The sequence below is a fragment of the Chionomys nivalis genome, chromosome 1, assembly GCF_950005125.1.
Source record: "Chionomys nivalis chromosome 1, mChiNiv1.1, whole genome shotgun sequence".
NCBI classification, from domain to species: domain Eukaryota; kingdom Metazoa; phylum Chordata; class Mammalia; order Rodentia; family Cricetidae; genus Chionomys; species Chionomys nivalis.
Window position 1 is genome coordinate 149547618 of NC_080086.1, and position 20029 is coordinate 149567646.

Here is a 20029-nt window from a genome sequence, read left to right on the forward strand (position 1 = left end):
AAAAAACCAGTCAATTATTGTCCTCCTAAGCAGTAAACTGGGTAACAGAATTTAAACCCTTACTCTTTATGGTGCTAATTGAATTTCTCCTTCTAAATGGCCCCTGGAGGAAAGGTATTATTCATTAGCAGAAGTGGGGCTGTGAGCAGCGGGTCTCCCTTGGGCCTTTCCTTCCTTGGACTTTCCTCCTAAGGGGAAGAAGATCACTAATTACTGAAACCTAGACAGGAGGGCTACACTTAGCTGTACTGCTGTCTTCAGTAGAAAGTGGAACACTAGACAACTGTCACTGAAATCTTTCCGAGTCAACAAGAACAATAATTCTTGTCAATAAATCACAGCCCTGTATTCAAGTGTTCTCAGCCCTGCTACTGTACTCTAGCTCCCAGGGACACCTCAGCAGCTTGCATCTTAGCAGTTACTAACATCAAATTATATTCGTCACAAAGACCACCTTTTATGACTCCCCCTCACGATACCCAGCATTTTCTTTGGCTTTTGTTTCTTGCAAATGTAGGTTCTGAAAACACGAGTTACTTGCCAGCAGACACGGTCATGCTCTAAATTGTACAATCTGAGAGAAGAAACCCAAATTTATCTTTTTTTTTTTTTTAAAGGAATGTTACAGGAAAACAACCCAAGAGTGACCTGAAATAACTGAAAAGTTCATGTATGGAAAGGCACACATCTGCAAAGCAAGGGACAAACCACTTAGTAAACAACAGTACACAATACAGGGGTCTAAAGAAGAGCCAGCTCCATCCAGCTGACTTAAATATACTCCTCTTTCCAACAGAACAATTCTCTTAATTAATTAATTAATTTATTTTTTGAAACAGGATTTCTCTGTAGCTTTGGAGCCTGTCCTGGAACTAGTTCTCTTAGACCAGGCTGACCTTGAAAACTCAGAGATCTGCCTGCCTCTGCCCCCTCCCCAGTGCTGGGACTGAAGGCGTGTGCTAACACTGCCCAGCTTTCAACTGTCTTAATTTTAAAAATCAGAGAACACTTTTAAAAAATTTTAAAAAACAGAGAAATTTTTGAAATTTCTCAACTTTCATTAGGCAAGATTAGGGCATCATGTTGGTTTGTTCATTTGTTTTGCCATAATAAAAGAACATTGTAAGTAAGTATTTCACTCTATTTTCTCTAAAGGTGTATGTTCAAGGTTGTCACTGAATCTCATGCTTTGTGATTATCATAAACTGTATACCATTTATATAACCACTCAACTGTTTTTGGACTAATTTTGAACTTATTTTTATGTTTCTTCTCTTAAAAAAAAAACTACTCATATACCTCTATTCCCATACCTAGCATTCTTTACTAAAACACTTTACCTGTTACTGGTTCACTTGGCTATGAGTGGCAGGACAGGGTCTTTGTTTTGTTTTTTGTTTGGTTCTACTAACTAGATGATCATGTCATCAGGTAACGGGGTATCCATTACTACTACTGTACTAAATCTAGAACACAATCATTCCGGAACACAATGACTCCTCTTCTTTGAAGTGTTGGGGACTATACCCAGGTACTTAAACACACTAAGGACAAACTCTTAACACTGAGTGACAATCTCATTCTACCCCCAATTCTTAACATGCAAGATAGTGATGTCTTGTACAACCTAACAGTGGCATCATTTGTAATCTTACCTCTACAGCACTTTGTTACCTGTCTTCTGGCTATGCCAGGAAGCAAGTGCTGGTCACAATGACCCAAACTACTGTTCCTGTGCCTAGCACCCGCTAAGGACCAGTCAATCAGTCTTGGGCATTCAGCCAACATACTCTCTTTGTAGTAGTCATCACCTCATCCAGAACAACTCTGAAGCAATGTTTTCAAAGTGGGGGTAATGAAGCACTGGGTCATGAGATTGAGTTACTGAGCCATGACCCACACTGTTTTAAGAAACAGAAACACTGGACTTAATGCAAATAAAGGTGTTGGGAAACTTTTGTTTCAAATTTGGACATACTTATAACTGGGTGACGATATAAAATGTATGATTATAGGTTGCAGTTGAAAGGGTAGAAATATACTTCCATAGAGTGGAGTTCCACAGTGTAATGGTCAGCACTCTGACTCAGAAATACACTACTGTAACCTTGACTCTTAATTTCTAACCTCTACAGGTTTCGCTTCCTTTAGCCCCAAGACAAATCATTTCCTTCCACTCTTTGGTCAGAGGCCTCTAATTTCCTTTTTCTAAGCCTTCTGATAAACCTGTGATCCTAACTAGTCTACTGCTACTGTGAGGCAGTTCAGTATCTTTGGGCCTTAGGGTTCATAAGCTAGGTCTTCTCCTCTAGCCACCTCTGTAACTCCCTTTTCTTCTACACTAGCAATTTTAAGTGCGAAGTGTACCCCCAACAAACTAGCATTACAGGGTACTTGATATCAAGTCCACCCAAACCTCCTTAGCAGAACTCTAGTACTGGAGTATCAGCAAGTGTCTCCCTGCACGTCCTACCATTGTGAAACAAGTGGAACTATTATCGAACCTAGCATCCAAGGGGTTCCCCCAATGCTCTAATTTCTACCAGCAGCTCAGAATATAAGCATTTAAATCCAATAGACACAGTCAGGATTATAATGTGCCACGACTCGTGATGCCAAGAACATTCATAATCTCTTGATTACTGCTATCCTCCAGGTACCAAGTTGAACATTAAGCACTGTTCATGCAGCCTGTGTACTGGAAAGCACATCTGGCCATCTGACATCACCCCCAGCAACTCGAGGGAAGAGGCTGGCACACCATCCTTCTAACAGAAGCTGTCCTATCATCCCCTTGTTCTCTATCTAGTTCCTCTCTGCCACCTCTGAACTTTCTCTCCCTAAAACAGTTCTAAACAGATCCTCTCCTGGTTCACTCCACCCTATGGAGCTTGTTCCAAGTCTGTCTCTGAAGTATTTCTGAATCCCAAAGACTATACCTACTTACGGTCCATATGCTTCCAAGGCAAAGGAACACCTTACTAGGGCAGTGCAGTAGCTAGGTGCTGCATTAACCAGGAAGAATAGAATAGTGTAGCCAAAAGATAAAGATCTTAGCAACTTAAAACTCCACTCTAAGCTGGGTGGATGGTGGCGCTTGGGAGGCAGAGGCAGGCAGATCTTTGTGAGTTCGAGGCCAGCCTGGTCTACAAGAGCTAGTTCCAGGACAGGCTCCAAAGTAACCTTTATCTCAAACTCCCCCTCCCCCCAAAAAAACCTCCACTCCACTAACCCAAGTTTAATGCACTCATGGAAATGTATGCATCCTGCAGAAAACAGACCAAAATACTCAACGAAAGGTGTACAGATTCTGGTTGAAAAGCCTTTTAGAAAAGATTAGATAGAAATAAAAACTACAGCCGGGCCGTGGTGGCGCACGCCTTTAATCCTAGCACTTGGGAGGCAGAGGCAGGCAGATCTCTGTGAGTTCGAGGCCAGCCTGGTCTATAAGAGCTAGTTCCAGGACGGGAACCAAAAAAGCTACGGAGAAACCCTGTCTCGAAAATCAAAAAAAAAAAAAAAAAAAAAAAAAAAAAAAAAAAAAAAAAAAAAAAAAAAAGAAAGGAAGAAAGAAAGAAAGAAAGAAAGAAAAGAAATAAAAACTACAGAAGCAATTAAGGAGGAGAATTACCTTCCTTCCTTTCTGCCCCCACCCTTCTCTCTCCTTCCTTTGCTTCTTGTGGTGCTCAGGATCCTTGTGTGTGGAGGGCAAGTACTAGGACCCCAGCCCTTCAGAGGTTTTGAGGAATGGTGAAAGATAGTACAGAGTACTGAGTTGCTGTTTTTAAAAAAGGATTGTTATTTTTAAAATTATGTGAAGATCTATGTGTGGGCATACGTGTATGCATGCAGTTGCCTGTGGAGGCCAGGAGAGGGCATCAGATCCTCTGGGTCTGGCCTTTAACAGGGGTTGTGAACTGTCTGGAGTGCATGCTCAAGTCCTTTGGAAAGAGCAGCCAGCACCCACATGGTACACAGACATACATGCAGGCAAAACACTCAAATACATAAAAATAAATGTATCTTGTAAAAAATCATGACTGAATGTTTTTTAAAAACTGGTGTCTCAAGCAGCCTTCAGAGATCCCGTGGATCTGTGTCTTGCTTCAACAGTGTTTGGACGGAACAGACCCGGGGCCTCCCTTTGTTAGCTTCCACCGTTCCTCATCTGCAGCCGCAGCCTCCGGGACCATCACCTCACCGCCTTCTGCTCCTAGGACCAGCCAGCCCCGTCTCTTTGCGGGTAGCTCCAGACTGCGTCTCAACCATGACCTCCCAGATTCGTCAGAATTATTCCACCGAAGTGGAGGCTGCCATGAACCGCCTGGTCAACCTGTACCTGCGGGCCTCCTACACCTACCTCTCGCTGGGCTACTATTTTGACCGGGATGACGTGGCTCTGGAGGGTGTAGGCCACTTCTTCCGCGAATTGGCTGAGGAGAAGCGCGAGGGCACCGAGCGTCTCCTCAAGTTGCAGAACGATCGCGGAGGCCGTGCACTCTTTCAGGATGTGCAGAAGCCATCTCCAGATGAGAGGGGTAAAACCCAGGAGGCCATGGAAGCTGCCCTGGCCTTGGAGAAGAACTTGAACCAGGCCCTCTTGGATCTTCATTCCCTGGGCTCTGCCCGCACAGATCCTCATCTCTGTGACTTCCTTGAAAACCACTTCCTGGATAAGGAGGTGAAGGTCATCAAGAAGACGGGCAACCACCTGACCAACCTCCGCAGGTTGGCTGCTGGGCCCCAGGCATCTCTGGGCGAGTACCTCTTTGAGCGGCTCACTCTCAAGCATGACTAGGAGGCCTCTCCTTCTGAGGGGCTCCCACCTCTGCTCTGCACCAGCCCGCCTCAGGACCTTTGCCTATGTGAAAAAACAAGTATGGTGGTATGATGTGTAGTCCCAATATCGGAGAGGCAAAGACAGGCTGACAGCCAGGGACTGCTGGCTAGCTAGTTCATCTGGCAAGCTCGAGGTGAGTGAGAGACCCTCCCTTAAACAAAGGGCAAGGTGAATGGTGCTTAAGGCATGGACAGCTGAGGCTGGCCTCTGGGGTTTGTGTGCAGATAGGCATCTTCTGAAACAAGTTCTTTGCCTAGCACTTAGTATTTAAAAGATATGAACTTAAGTTTCAAGTAAAAATGGAGTAATTCTGGCAATTTCCAGAGTAAAACAAAAACCAACCCTATATAACAATTACCATTCTCCATTTCTAGGAATTCATTCCCTTCACCATACAATAGCGGCTAACGGCAGCTTGATAGGAGGCAGGAGGCGGAGAAAGAACACTGATAATAAGGTTTGTAAAACGTCCTGATTTCAGAAACAACTTAATTAAAGGAAACAGAATGGGGAGAAGGTTTAGGATTCAAGCTCAAGATTATGGTATGAGTTCCATGAGATGAAAAATTAAGTTCCAAAGGCCTTCAAATCCTCAAAATATCATGTATAAAGCATAGTAACTACTACATATTTAATACATGGCCATTAAATTCTATTACAGTATTCCCTGAATCAGCTTAGCTTTCCCCAAATTATGATCAATACAACTTGGGAGGGGGAAAAAGTCTGTATTCCAGGAACAGCTATCAAGCCAAGAGTAGTATTGGCATAAGACAGGCCTGAAAGGATACAGAGTTCAGGAAAAGATCCATACACAAATATGATCAACTGATTTTTGGCAGACGTGCAAAGGCAAATCAAAGGAGAAAGTACAGTATTTTCAACACATGGTGCTCAAACAACTGGACTTTCATATTGATACACTCACAAAACTAGTGAGAGAAACACAGAAACCCAAGCTAGACCTAGCTAGTACCCTATTTAAAAAGCATATGATCAAAAGCAGATCATAAACTTAAATATAAAATGAAAACTATGAAACAACTTGTTTTGTTTTTGTAGACAGGGTTTCTCTGTGTAGCCCTTGCTGTCCTTGAACTCAGAGATCTGCCTGCCTCTGTCTCCTGAGCACTGGGATTAAAGGCTGGTGTCACCACCAGTCCAGAGATTATAAAAAAGGAAATTTATTTTAATTAATCAAAATTAAGGACTGTGGGACCAGGGAGGTGGCTCAGTTGGCAAAATGCATACTGCACAGGTTAAGGACCTGAATGAGCTCAACACTCAGCATCCACATAAGAAAAGTTGGATGTGGGCCAGGCGGTGGTGGCACCTGCCTTTAATCCCAGCACTTGGAAGGCAGAGGCAGAGATGGAGCTCTGTGAGTTCAAGACCAGCCTGGTCTAAAATAGCTAGTTCCAGGACAGCTAGGGCTGTTACACAGAGAAACCTTGTCTCGACAAAAGAAAAGTTGGATGTAGTAGTTCACAGCTGTAACTTCCACCCTGTTGCAAAATATGAGATTGAGGGCAATCAAGGAAGACACTCCACATCGACTTCTGGTCCCCACCTGCACACCTGAAACCACCCCTCTACACACACACACACACACAGAGAGAGAGAGAGAGAGAGAGAGAGAGCGCGAGCGCATTCTGAGACTCTTATTAAGGCAATGAAAATATAAGCTATGGATCTGCAGGGAAATACATTCAAAACATTGTATGCAGAGTAAACGCAGAAACCAGCAAAGTAAAAAGGGACCATAGTGGGGGTGGGGGTGGTCAGAGAAGGCACAAGTGATATGAAGGAGGAAATGGCAAAAATGGAGGAGGAGGAAGGACATCACTCTAAATGGGAGGTGGAGGTAAATAAAGGGGGGAAGGAGGGTAAAATAACAAGATGTCTCAAAAATTCATAACTCATAAGGAATCATACTATTAACTATGTATCTAAAATGCCTATAGCACATGAGTCAGTATATAAAATATACATATATAATCTAAATGAGAATTTCCACCTGTGCTGACAATTCTGCCCCAAAGATTCACAGAGCATCTAACAAGAACCCCAACACCAGACACTTCAAAGTCCCCTTCTAAGTTGTTAGTCAAAGATGCCCCCTTGGAGGTATAGGTCAGTTCTTATTACTAAAGACACCATGTACTTCAGACACAGGCCCAGAGGCCCCAAGCTAGATCTAACCTGAAAGCCTCCTCCCTGAAACTATCTTTCATGGTATCAGAAGTCACCTTGAAAGTTTCCAAGAAGGGAAGTGACAATCCTTCCCAGCTATGATGCCTATGAACCACAAAATGACCAGGATGGTGCCATAACCCTAAGAGTGCAGTAGCGGCATGCACTATTTGGCAGTAACCAACAGCTCTGTAATGGGATTTAAGACCAGCTCAACAGGAGGGAACTATGCCTGGTACTGGTTAGTGAAGTCATAAATCTCGGAGGAGAACTTAAAACCACCACTTTACTAAGTCAGCAAAATTCTGAAAACATATACCTATGTCAGCATCCTCATTTTACAGGAGCTACACAGGAACAAATGTGTACTTTGGGAAAGTGGTCACCATGACTCTTAACATGACGCCATTGCCAGCATAGGATCTGATGAGGGCATGGATATCAACTACGCAAATGCTTTCCTGATTTTTTGCTATGTAGCCCTGGTTGCCCTTAAACTCATGGGCATAATTCCTTCAAGTCTGGGATTACAAGTGTGCTTGGCTTGAATAAATACCCTTTTTTCTTTTCTTTTTTTTAAAGACAGGCTCTCAGGCCTAGTGCTGGTGATTCACACCTTTAATCCCAGCACTCAGGAAGAGGAGGCAAGTGGTGGATCTCTTTTGGTTCAATGTCAGCCTAACTTATAGAGCAAGTTCCAGGACAGCCAGAGGTACACAGAGAAACCCTGCTGCAAAAAATTAAAAACAAATAAATAAAGACAGAATTTCAAGTTAGTCTTACCTCAAACTTGCTATGTAGTTGAGGGTGACCTTGAATGTCTAATTGTTCTGCCTACCCCCCAAATCCTGGGATTAGTCATTTACCGTCACATCAGATTTTGTGTAATGCTGGGGGTTGGAGCCCAGGGCTTCATGCTGCCCAGGTAAGTACTCTAGCAACTCAACTGCATCCTTAGCCCCAACTGTTTAACAGAAAACTTATGTGAGACACTGTTTTATTAGCGTTTGCAAAACACTTTCACATGAATCATCTCACTTGTTTCTATGAGTTAAGCAGGGTTGACATCATCTTGTTCTTTCTCATACCATCCCCAAACTTTAAAAACAGATGCTGGCAGAAGGTTAAAAAAAAAAAAAAGGGAGGAAGGTTAAGGTATGGTTATTATTTGTGATGAATACAAGGCAGAATAAGTAAAACTGGCTCAAAAAGTAAAACAAGAATATATTCAAGTGTGCCTCATATGAATGACTGAATCACATAAATGAGGAATTTTAGTAGCTGTCATCAGTTATTAAACTAAAAGAGAAAAAGTGGTGCTAGGGAGGCCAGCGAACTGATTCCCTTAAGACCCTTGAAATAGAACATTCATCTTCTAGGATGACTTACAGAAAAAGCCAAGGTGGAGACAAACTACAGAAAATTAAATAACTGGCAATGAAGAAAAAAAATTCCTAGATTTGGTTCAAAACTGGTGGGTAAGCTGGGATGTGAGTGGGCAGGGAAACGAGCCCCTCCTCCAAAAAAATTTTTTTTAAAAAGGCAAAGGTGGCGGGGAGGGGGGGTTGGCAAGGTAACTCAGTATGTAAAAGTGCTTGCCACCATGCCTGACCACCTGAGTTCCATCCCTGTTACTCACATGGTGGAGAATCAACTCTTTCATACTGTCCACATGTGTGTTGTGGCAAATACATGCAGGTTAAAGAAAAAAAAGACAGTATTCAAACAGCAGCTTTGATGAATTAAAGAACATAAAATTTAAGTTTGCCTAAAATAGACATGTGACAGCTAAACAATAATATTTACAAAGAAATTTCTTTAAATGTTAAAATTTTGTGTCTAGTTTATTCCAGCAACACTTCTCAAAACTTGTGCAGTACTGCTCAGGAGTCATACATGGACAGCAGTTATCTGAAACACAGCAGGTAGCTCTGACATATGTACATAAGAATTTGAAGGTTAAATATGAAAAAATATTTTTAAATCATATGTTGAGATGATGTATTGTGCTAAATTAAACTTCACTGGTTTCCTTTTAAAATGGCTACAATTTATTGCTCTTGAGCAATGAAGCTCTGTATATAGGCCTCAGGGAACAGGAGTATCCTATTTGTATAAATTTGGCTAAATTAAAATAAATTAAGCCCCAGAAGATAGGCAGATACTTAACACCCTTGCTTGGCTAACTCAGCAGTATGTCCACTTGGGCTTTGCATCTTCACTTGTCCCTGGCATGTCAACCAACCAACCCTAAAGTGAGAAGGGATGTTGGATAAAACCTTTGGTTGATATTAAGGAACAGGGGGTAGAAAACAGTTCCCAGCAAGGCCACCTGCACTTGTGGGGTCACTGCTAGGGTCTCTATAGCCAGAAGTCAGGCAGATGCAAAAATGAATCTTATCCAGCCTCTTGCCATGGTCCTGTCATAGGTTTTCTCCTTATAGTCAGAGGCAACACTGTCAGCTCACACTAGCAGTATACAGGTGACAGCAACAGTCCCCACCAGACGCCGATCTGCTCTGTTCCCCTCCGACACCTTGAACTGGCTCACAACTCAGTCTTTCCAATTCTACTCTTGTGTTCCTCACCTTCTTCCAACAGTACAGGAGATTTTTCTGGAGATGTAAAATGAATTATGGACCAGGGGACAAATCTGACTCACAATCTGTTTAGTATTTGAGTTAAAAGTAGGTGTGCATATTTTCTATGTTTCAGTAGCTGTGGGGGACAGAGAGACAGACAGGGATGGGACAGGACAACTAGTATTTAGTATCAGAAATTCAAATAAAATTCCCAATTTCAAACTCATGATATAGTTTCATTGGGACACAATTACAGCCATCTGTCAAAGCACTGCCTTCGTCTGCTTTTGCACTACAAGGGCAAAGGAGAATAGCTGCAACAGGAGGCATCTGGCCTGCAAAGCTTAGATAATTCACTACCTGGCCTGCTGCAGAAGTCATGGAGATCATTATATTTATTGCTTAAAATCCTTCATTGATCTCCTACTGTTTCTAGGGAAAGTCTATAACTTAGCATATAGCTCAGCTCCACCTTCCTCCCCACTCACATTTTGCTCATCTATATCCTTGTCCTCTAGTAGAACCATACCGTCCTTTCTTAGGAGACACTCTTCTACCTCTGAGGCCATATTAGCTCTCCCTCTGACTGTCTCTCTTGAGGATTTCATTAGAATAGCAATTACACACTAGTTATATGCTTGGTACAGGGACAGAGAATACATTCAGACATTTAACCAACATCTGTTTAAGTAAGTAACACGAGGCACTTTAAATCCACAGACTGCCCCTGCAATTAACAGTGCAGTGTGTTCAGCTGTGGAGTGACTTGATGGACTGTTGATAAAGCCTGGACTCTTCCCCAAGAAGCATGCCCACCATTTCAGGGACAGCTCCCAGAGAAGAGCCTCTTCTATAGGGCTGGCGACATTCAACTGACACTGAAGACTGAGGAAAAAATTCTACCCATGAATCAGTTTGGCTGAATTGGTTCACAGAGAAAACACATCCTGCTAAGATTCCTGGAAAATCTGTTTCTCAACCTATATGGCTTAAGTGATTTTTTTTTCCAGAAGTTTTCCTGTAATGTAAATTTTAGACTATGCTGTAGATGAATTTTGTGGGCCTTTTCTCTCTGGGAGCAATTTTTTTTTGGTATTGCAAAAGCACAGCATTTATTCACACACAGACAAAAAGGCACAAATTCTACTAAACAGTTCTTTGAGAGCATTCTTAATGATGATTTGATTCAAATCTTTGCCCACCACACAAACAGCAGCATTAGGCATTCCTATTCCTATCCAGGATCATAAGGACCAGAGTATTTTCTAAATCACACATAAGCTTCTCAACAGAGGGACTGGAAAGTGCAGATTATTTTCCCACTCCCACTCATGCCATGGAGATTAATCATCATGGTGAACTTTTGGAGAGAAGGTGTGTGCACACGTGTGCATGTATTGTGTGCATGTTTTTGACAGGCTCTCATTGTATAGCTCTGCCTCAAGAGTCACTGCGTAGACCAGGCTGGCCTCCAATTTACAAGATCCACCTGCCTCTGTCTCTAGAATCCAGGATTAAAAGTGTGCACCACCACAGCTGGCACTGCTGGGTATATCTTAATTCAGTCACTTATAAAACCCATGACCAACAAAGTGAACCTCTAGTTTAATCTCTTTACAGTAGGTTTCATATGTGATTTAGATCTTAAAACCAACCAGGGTACTGGAGAGATGGCTTAGGGGTTCAGAGCACTAACTATTCTTACAGAGGTTCTTAGTTCAATTCCCAGCAACCACATTTTGGCTCACAACCATCTACAATAGGTTCTGATGCTCTCTTCTGACATGCAACTATGCATGCAGAACACTCACACATAAAATACAAGTAAATAAAATTTAAAAAACAGCCAAATAGGGCTAACAAGACAGGGCAAAGGTGCCTACACCTAACCCAAGTTCCATCGCTGGGGCCCACATGATGGAAGGAAAAAAACTGATTTCCTTAGGTTGTCCTCTGACCTCTCCAAGCACACCATGGTGCCTGCAGGTACACATCTACACACATATGCGAAGCACACACACACATACACGCACGCTCCTGCTAAATACCAGCTAGATAAATTTGAATAAAAAACATAAATCTCAGAACAGCACTTACCTTATAAAACTATACCAACGGTAAGAGCCAATTATTTGCATCCTGTTTACAAATGATTTATTATGCCATCATGTAGCTAACATCCAATTCTTTGAAAAAAAAAACCCTAGTTTAAAAATATTGCTAAAATATTAATTTATGTTTCAAAATCCATCAGTAGCCTTTCTGCAGACAAGTACAACAAAGAGAAATGACAGTCTGGGCTCAATGATATTACAGTTAAGAAACAAAGCCATCAAGACACAGTTCATTTCATCAAGAGTCCATTATTCTGCTCTAACTATCTACAGGAAAATACAGGAAAAAAGCTTTCTAGTCTGACCTAATACCAATTTAGATGTAAAACTCCCAGTCAGGTATAGTGATGCACTCAGGAAGGAGAGGCACGAAGATCTCTGTGAGTTCTAGGCCAGACTTGTAGTGAGTTCCAGGACAACCAGGACTATGTAGAAGAAACCCTATCTCTAAAATAAAATAAAAAATAAAGAAAATTCCCATGCCCTATAGTTAACTTCAGAAGCCAAAGAATTTAGAAATTTTGAAATGCAATAACAATATTTAAAGCTCTTTCTGTTTTGAGATATTAATGAAGCAATTCATGTGACATAAAAGTCCTAGCAGTTTGCTACAGTTAGTTTGATTAAGAAATCCTGAGAGAGCCAGCAGTCATGGTCATGTCCCAGCACTCGGGAGGCAGAGGCAGGCAGATCTCTGTGAGTTCAAGGCCAGCCTGGTCTATAGAGTGAGTTCCGCAATAGCCAGGGATACACAGAGAAATCCTGTCTCGAAAGAAATAAAGAAATCCTATCCTAAGAGCACTTTAGCAAGTGTTAAAGTTAATGTGATACTTCATATTGCTTCCCATTCCCACAAGCATGACCAAATTCGGTTTTCAATTAGTGAACTAGGTAACAATCCACTTACAGGCAACATTAGAAGTCAACAACAGTTCATTATTTTGGACCTTCAATTAAGAAAAACACTGCACATTAATGACTTCCTCTACTACGACAGGTAGAGGCCGCTGGTTTTCATTTTGTGATACAGCTGCTATTTTTATTTACGTAGCTCCCTCAACTTTCAGTGAGCCCTGTATTTATAAAATCACATTTTCATATACTGATTGCATGCTGCCACTGGTAATTCTATTTAATCTTCGGAAACTTCAGCATTACCAAGCACAAAGACAACAGCACATCCAAAAGTGCATCACAAGAGGCCAAGGAAGGTGTATATATATAGATTTTCTTTTGTATCTCACAGCTCACTACTCAGCATGAATGACTTTCCAAAGTTCCTTTGAGGCCCTGCAGCTTGTGCTCGCCTCTCCAACTTCATTTCTAACTCTCACCTCATTATGCCTTTACCACCCCCAGCTTCCTTCCGATCAACCATGCCAAGATCTTTCTTGCCTCACTAAATCCTCCTTGGCTCTTACAAGAAATACTAGGGAACCTCTTCTAGGCAGCTCTAAGACATATCCTTGCCAATCGTATGTACAATACACCCACTTTTGATTTAACTTTATACAACAGAAAGTAGCAAAATCCTAGCATACTACAGTCCCATGACATCAAAAGTGGTCTTTAAACTTCTGGAACCATTCCAGGATTCATAAGGTGGAAACATTACCAAGTCAGCCACTGCATTATGTTCACATTTGTACAAAAGATGCAAACGCCATGGTAATGCCTGTGTGGGTATTCTTTACAGCAGGTACAAACCAAGTGGTGAATCACTTTATGCTCTATCACCATTCTCACAAAGGGAAAAGGGGCCACTTTCACTTACCACTGTCTTTTGAGAACACAGGAAGAATGATTAAGTTTACTGAGTCTTGACCCTTGCACGTCTTTTTAGTGTTCTCCAAGAGGGCCAACAAGATGGCTCAACAGGTAAAGGTGCTTGCTGTGCAAGTCTGGAGGGCCATGAGAAAGTGAAAGGAGACAAGAGACTCTGAAGGTTGTCCTTTGACTCAACACATGAGCCATAGCAGGTGCAATGCCACATACAGTAGCAGTAATAATAATAATTCTGCATGATGAAACAGAATATCTGAGTAAGCACTTCTGTTACACACAGAAATATGACTGTCTCCAAGAACAGAGTAACCGAGAAACATCTGCACCAGCCACTTTATCACACTTTTTTTTTTTAATTTATTTTTTTTCAAAGAATCTTTTCTCACTTTACATGCCAATCCTAGTTCCCTCTTGCCCCCTCCCCCCCATCAGATCTTTTTTACTTGGAAGAATTAACAACAATCATTAGTTCAAATTCAACGGGGCTTTTTAATGTTGTTGTTGTTTTTAAAGACATTAAGAAACAAGAACTCAGCTGGGCACAACAGTATTTCATGTAATTTTAGTACTTGGAAGAGGAGGCAGGGAAGTTTACTGAAAGTTGTAGGCTAGCCTGAACTAAGACCCTATTTCCCTACTGTCTTCCCACCCTTCTGGGAAGGGAAAGGTCACCAAGTCAAATAAAAATTGGCACTGCAGCGTCAAAATTCCAACTGTTAAGGAAGAAATCAGAATTTTAAAAAGCCTTTTTTAACCCCCTTTCAGTATTACTGGGAATTAACAAGGGCCTAGAACATGCAAGGCAGATAGATGCTCTACCAATTTTCCTGGCCTGTCTTCATTCTGCAATTACCAGGGCCAGCCTTACACTTGTGATCCTTCCTCCTCCATTCCCAAGTAGATGGGATTATGGGCTTGTACCATCAGTCCCAGCCTGAAAAAGTGTTAAAGAAAAAATTTTTTTATGTTATATGGGTGGTTTTGCCTGCATGAATACTTGTATACATGTGTATACTGCCCAAGGAGGCCATAAGAAGGCATTGAATAAGCTTGGGACTAGTTATAGCCTGTTGCAAGCTGCATGTGGGTGCTGGGACCTTGAACCTAGGTCGGTGTTCTTAAGCACTAAGCCATCTCTCCAGACCCTAGAAAAGCTTTTAACAGCACCTTAATATTGATGACTTCTCTGTAGTTGGTAAAAGTATTAGCAAATGTAATTTTAAAGAATCTGCATATTAAATAAACAAACACGGAAGTTCTGTCCACAGCACAGCCACTGAGAGCGTAAAGTAGAACAATGTGGTTTAATGCAAAGGGAACAAGGAAACTCAACAACAAGACAGCAGACCGCACACGGTACCAGTCTAAGACTAACCACTGACAGGTGCCAGTGAGATGGATCAGAGCATAAAGAGAAAACCAACTTCTCTAAGTTGTCCTCTAACCTCCAAATGTATCACATGTGCATGGTCTTAAATAAATAGACTAGTAAGACACTGTTGGCTACTACTTACAGAGTTTTAGTGCATACCAAAGATACACAACCATCTCAAAGAGCTATTAAAAACTCAACCCTTCCAACTATTCATCTGTTAAAGGCTGATTTTCACCTCATACTGGAATGAAATCAGGAGCAGATGCAAACTTTTTTTAAAATCAATTTTTAAAAGATTCTTTCATGGGGGCTGGAGAGGTGGCACAGTGGTTGAGAGCACTTGCTGCTCTTGCAGAGGACCCAGGTTTGATTCTCAGCACCCACACAGTAGCTCATAATCATCTGCAAACTCCAGTACCAGAGGAATACCCTCTTATCTTAAAAACACCTACATGCACGCATGCAAAACACTCATACACAAAATAAATCAATCTTAAAAAAACAAAAAGATTTTTGCCCATCGATGGCGGCACACCTTTTATCCCAGCGCCCAGGGGGCAGAGGTAGGGGGATCGCTAGGAGTTCAAGGCCAGCCTAGTCTACAGAGTGAGTTCCTGGATTCTGCTCCTTAGCTACTGAGAAACCCTGTCTTGAAAACCAAACCAAAACAAAAATTCTTTCAAATCTGAAAAGTACCCTATGGAAATCTAGTTGATTTATGAGTAGAAACTGGCAAATTAGTCCTACACACAAGGGGCTAAAAATAGGCAAAACAATCTTGAAAAAAACCAAAAACCACAAAGATTCCTATGTCCCTATTGACGATGACAGCAGAATAATGTAAGGGAGACTGTGGGTTGATGTAAGGACAAACAGATCAGCAAAGTTCAGCAGAAGGAAAGATCTCAGAACAAGCCCTGAAGTCCATGCACATTTCATTTTCCACGAAGGGTCTTCTAACAGGCTGAAACAAGTTATACCCTTCTCTCACAGCACACATACTAACCTCAAGCAGGTCATAAGCGTCAATGTAGGAGCTGAATATAAAATGTTCAGAAGAGGCAGCAATAAGCTACACTGTTTGCTGTGAGTTTCCTGGATATGACACCAAAAGCAAAAAGTGTAAAAGAAAACAGTTAAACTGGAAACACAATTTCATTGCCATAGATGGAAGAAATCGTTTATAAATCATATATACTCTGGGCAGCTAAAGCCAAGCAGACAAAGAGAAGGTAAGGATGAAGGCAAATACCAAGCCTCATACACTGCTGCTAGGAATGTAAAGTGAGAGGCTGAGGAAAAAAGTTTGACAGTTCCTCAAAATGTCAAACAGGGACACCTCAGGTCTCAGCAATTTCATTCCTAGGGAAATGAAAACAGAAATATTTTACTGGAATGTTTATAACACCATTATTTGAAGCAGCCAAGAAATAGAAACAATTCACATCTCTAACAGAAAAATGTGGTAAACTCACATTAATGGAATATTATTCAGCCACAAACAGGAACAAGGTATCGATATATAATGCAATATGGATGAAGCTTAGAAATAGGCTAAATGAAAGATGTCAGTCACAAAGTACCATATGTATACTATGCCTTTTACATGAGATGTCCAATGTAAGTAAGTAAATAAAAACAGAAGGCAAATTAGTAGTTGCCAGGGACTGAGTGGTGAGAACTAACTGCTATGAGCACAGGACTTTTTGGTACTTATGGACATTAAAACTGGATCCCCAGAACTCATGTGGTGGAAGGAAAGAACAACTCCCACAAGCTGTCCTCTGACCGCCACATGCGGATGCAGCATGCTTGCCCAGCAAATTAATAAAATAGCAAGTGCTTACTTTGGTAGCACATGAACTGAAATTGGAACCACACAATCACATTCCAGTTTTTGCTGAAGGCAAACTTAAAAGTATAGCATGATCATGTAACAATGCCAAGCAGTCTAATCAAGAGAACATTATAAAAAGCATGGCTTCTAGATGAACCTATTTCTATGCTTTATTATCAATCAACACAACTGCTTAGAATCTCTCTCTCTCTCTCTCACAACACACACACACACACACACACACACACACACACACACGAAATACTGAAATTTCTATACTCTGGCACCAAACACCCAAGTTCTAAGAAGTCTGAATAGTGGGCAATACCCGGAAAGAGTGGCTAGCGAGTGCAATCATGCTGGCAAAAGGCCAACCCGACTCCTCTGCATAGAATCCAGAAGCTATAAAATATTCCTTTCATATGAAAGTCAAATGCAACACTGAAAGTAAGGCAGCCTCTCCAAAGTATCTTTTACTTTAATCACTGCACTTGAAAACTACTGAGAACAGTAGGATATGGAAATACGACACACAGGGCACTGAGAATAGGTCTACAGTTCTGGTCCCTCCACAGGCTAGCACTGCATTAACAAACAATGCTTGTGAAGAAAAGGCGAAGGGCACTCCTATCCCAGCTCTGGTGGGCTTTCACAGGAAGACCAGTCTGGGTTACAGAGTCCAGGACCACTTGGTTACAGAAGAACCTAAAAATCAGAATGTACCTAAAAAATCAGAATGGCTTTCTATTGGACATAAATTCTTTAGCAAAGGAGGCAAAACACTAAATTTACTTAAACCTATTGTTATTTCAAACATTTCAAGAGGAGATAAAATCCAGACCTTTAGAACATCCTGTTGGGTTGAAAACAGGTAGCCCAGCTACTTGTGACTTATGCCTTGCTCATTCAAGATTGTTATCTTCAAGGAGTTAGCACTCTGTATATTTATCTGATTGGAGGGCCAGGTTCTATTACAATCCCATTCTCCAAATTTGGAGGGAATTCAGAAAACAAGCAATAGTATGGTGATCCAGGCAACCAACAACGTTAGATCAGGAGTTCCATACTGATGCTTAGTAAACGCTCTCAAGACACGGAAACCCACAATGCAAGGCTGCAATTGTTAAGCAGTCACCGACTCTTCCCCACCCCATTAAGTTCTGTTCCGTGTTACCTTTCCGCTCTGGGCACCCCCTCTCACATTGTCTCTAATCTTCCATTCCCTCCCTAAGGATTTTCTCCAGCTCTTAGGGGACGGTGAAAGGATGAGTAAGCAGGCCGAGACATATCTTGGTCAAAGAGCACAGACCCTGGCACCAGCAGCGGCAAGCAGAATGGAAAGCCTCACAGGGAGTCCGTCCAATGGGGAAGGCTTTCCTACAGCAGTTACTGGCCACCTCGTTCCTTAATCAGACTTCAATCTACCCTACCTCCCACTTGCTTCTCCACTCCTCGGCGGTCCCTCTGTCAAGTGCATTTTCTGGAGACAGTAACAGCACTTAAAGATGAATGTGATATTCCCAGGTTCCGGCCGGTCAAAGACAATAAAGCCTCACCCTGCAGCACGGTTAAGTTCAAACGTCCAGTTTCACAAGATGGACTGAATACTACTAGTCTGGACACCAGATCACTCCCCACCCCACCCAAGCCAAGCCCACCTCTATTCGGCAATAAAGGTGACCGCTAGGAGCAACTTCAAATGTGTATCAATCGCTCGGTGGTGGTGTTGGGGAAACAAAAGGACTTCTGAATTACTTTAACAGCCTGGTTCCGAGTGCCTGGCCTTGTTTCTCCCCAAAGAAAAATAGGACACCGAGAATTCGGAGATGTCTTCCTGGCCTTTCCTGCTCTGGCCGAAAACAGCTACCTAGCGGGCTTCTCAGGGGCTCAGTACAGGTTTCTTCAAGGCGGAAACTTGCCCTCGGTGGTTAAACATCTTGGAAGTTTCCCTGCTTTCTTTAAAAGGTTTAACTTCTCTACAGACGGAAAGGACGCAAGGAGTGGTTTCCTTTGTTGAAATGCCGGGGATGAGTTGAACTGGTGGGAAAAGAGTGTGCTCAGAGAAGGCGGGACAGATGCGGGGACCCGACTAGGCTGTCCCCGGCCGCCTCGAGGCCTGCGGCCCCCGCCACCTGTCCGCCGCGCCCGGGGACAGGGGAAGGCGCCGCCACCTCCACTCAAAATGGAGGTTATGAAACGCGCGCCGCCCGCCCTCCGGCCCGCCACATGGCCGGGCCGCGTCCTGGGGCTCAGACCCCGGCACCGCCGGGGCAGCCACTCACCCACAGACCGGTAGCCCAGGATGGCGATCTTCCGGGACTTGGACTGCGGCATCTTGGCGGCCTGCTCAGCCCCGGCCCAACCACATCAACCGCGGCGGCGGCGGCTCCTCCGGCTCAGACTATCGGCGGCGGGTGCGCCGGGAGAACGCGGCATACAGAGCGCGGCGGCGGGCGCGGCTGCCTGTCGCTGGCTCGTCTCTAGCTCGCTCAACCGCCCGGAACCGACGGCGCGGGCCCTCCCCCCACAACACACCCACGTGACCGCGCGCGGCCGCGTCAGCGCCGCCTCCCGCCGCCGCCTCCTGGCCCGGAACGCGCGGAGGGGGGGTGCGCGTCGGGGGAACGTTTTACTTTAAAGGGAGAAAGCGGAGACGCCCCAAGGCCCCCGGAAAAGTCACGACCGAAACTCGCTGCGTCATGACCCTCCCACCTACTTCCGCCGCTTTTTAATTACGACAGTCTTGCCGGCGTTCTGACTGGATGGCTCCCAGACAGCCGCGCGATGACGCAATGGAAACTCCGTCTACCATTGGGGATTATGAGGGGGCGGAGCCATGGAGAGGCGCTTCTCAGCGGGGAGCTAAAAATAAAATTTGGCTGCGTTTGCGCCGCTGAGCGCCTGCGTGGTTCGAAAGCGTGGCCCTACCTGCGGGTGGGTGGGTGGGCCCGCGGGAAGGTCATCAATGATTGGCTAATTTGGGCCGTGGGGGCGGAACCAACGTCGAGGAGCGCAGTGATTGGTGAAGTGCTGAGCCGTTGGCCGACATGCGTCTGCCGGCCCTTAAAAGGCGCGAGGCGCGTGGCCCTAGCCGGCTGGCTGTGCGTTGGCTGCCACCTCTCTTGAATCTTGTTTATTCTTTAAATTACCGTCCTGCCAGGTTAGCGTTAGTCTGGGCTTAATGTGGGTGGTGACTAATCTTTATTCGTGGCTGAGGGACTGTGGGAAGAATGGAATCTGCAGATTCCAAATGTCAGAAATTCCATTAAAAGCAGCACGAACTGTCCTGGTTCGGACCCAGGT

At 43.4% G+C, this 20029-nt stretch overlaps 2 protein-coding genes across 2 annotated transcripts in view; one reads left to right on the plus strand and one right to left on the minus strand.

Annotated features, from left to right (window-relative positions):
- Positions 1–19412, minus strand: part of Rheb (Ras homolog, mTORC1 binding) — a 41508-nt gene extending 22096 nt beyond the window's left edge. The window contains exon 1 of the mRNA XM_057786630.1: positions 19009–19412. Coding sequence (XP_057642613.1) covers positions 19009–19060 — 52 coding nt within the window. The 5' untranslated portion in view covers positions 19061–19412. The remainder of the gene's footprint in view (positions 1–19008) is intronic.
- LOC130885188 (ferritin light chain 1-like) lies at positions 4087–4821 on the plus strand. Its single transcript, XM_057786643.1, has one exon. It carries the CDS (start codon positions 4268–4270, stop codon positions 4796–4798), a length of 531 nt encoding a protein of 176 aa, XP_057642626.1. The 5' UTR covers positions 4087–4267; the 3' UTR covers positions 4799–4821.
- Positions 19413–20029: the final 617 nt, after the last annotated feature.

Coding starts and splice junctions, on each gene's coding strand:
- LOC130885188 (XM_057786643.1), top strand. CDS start 4,268: ATGACCTCCCAGATTCGTCAGAATTATTCCACCGAAGTGGAGGCTGCC.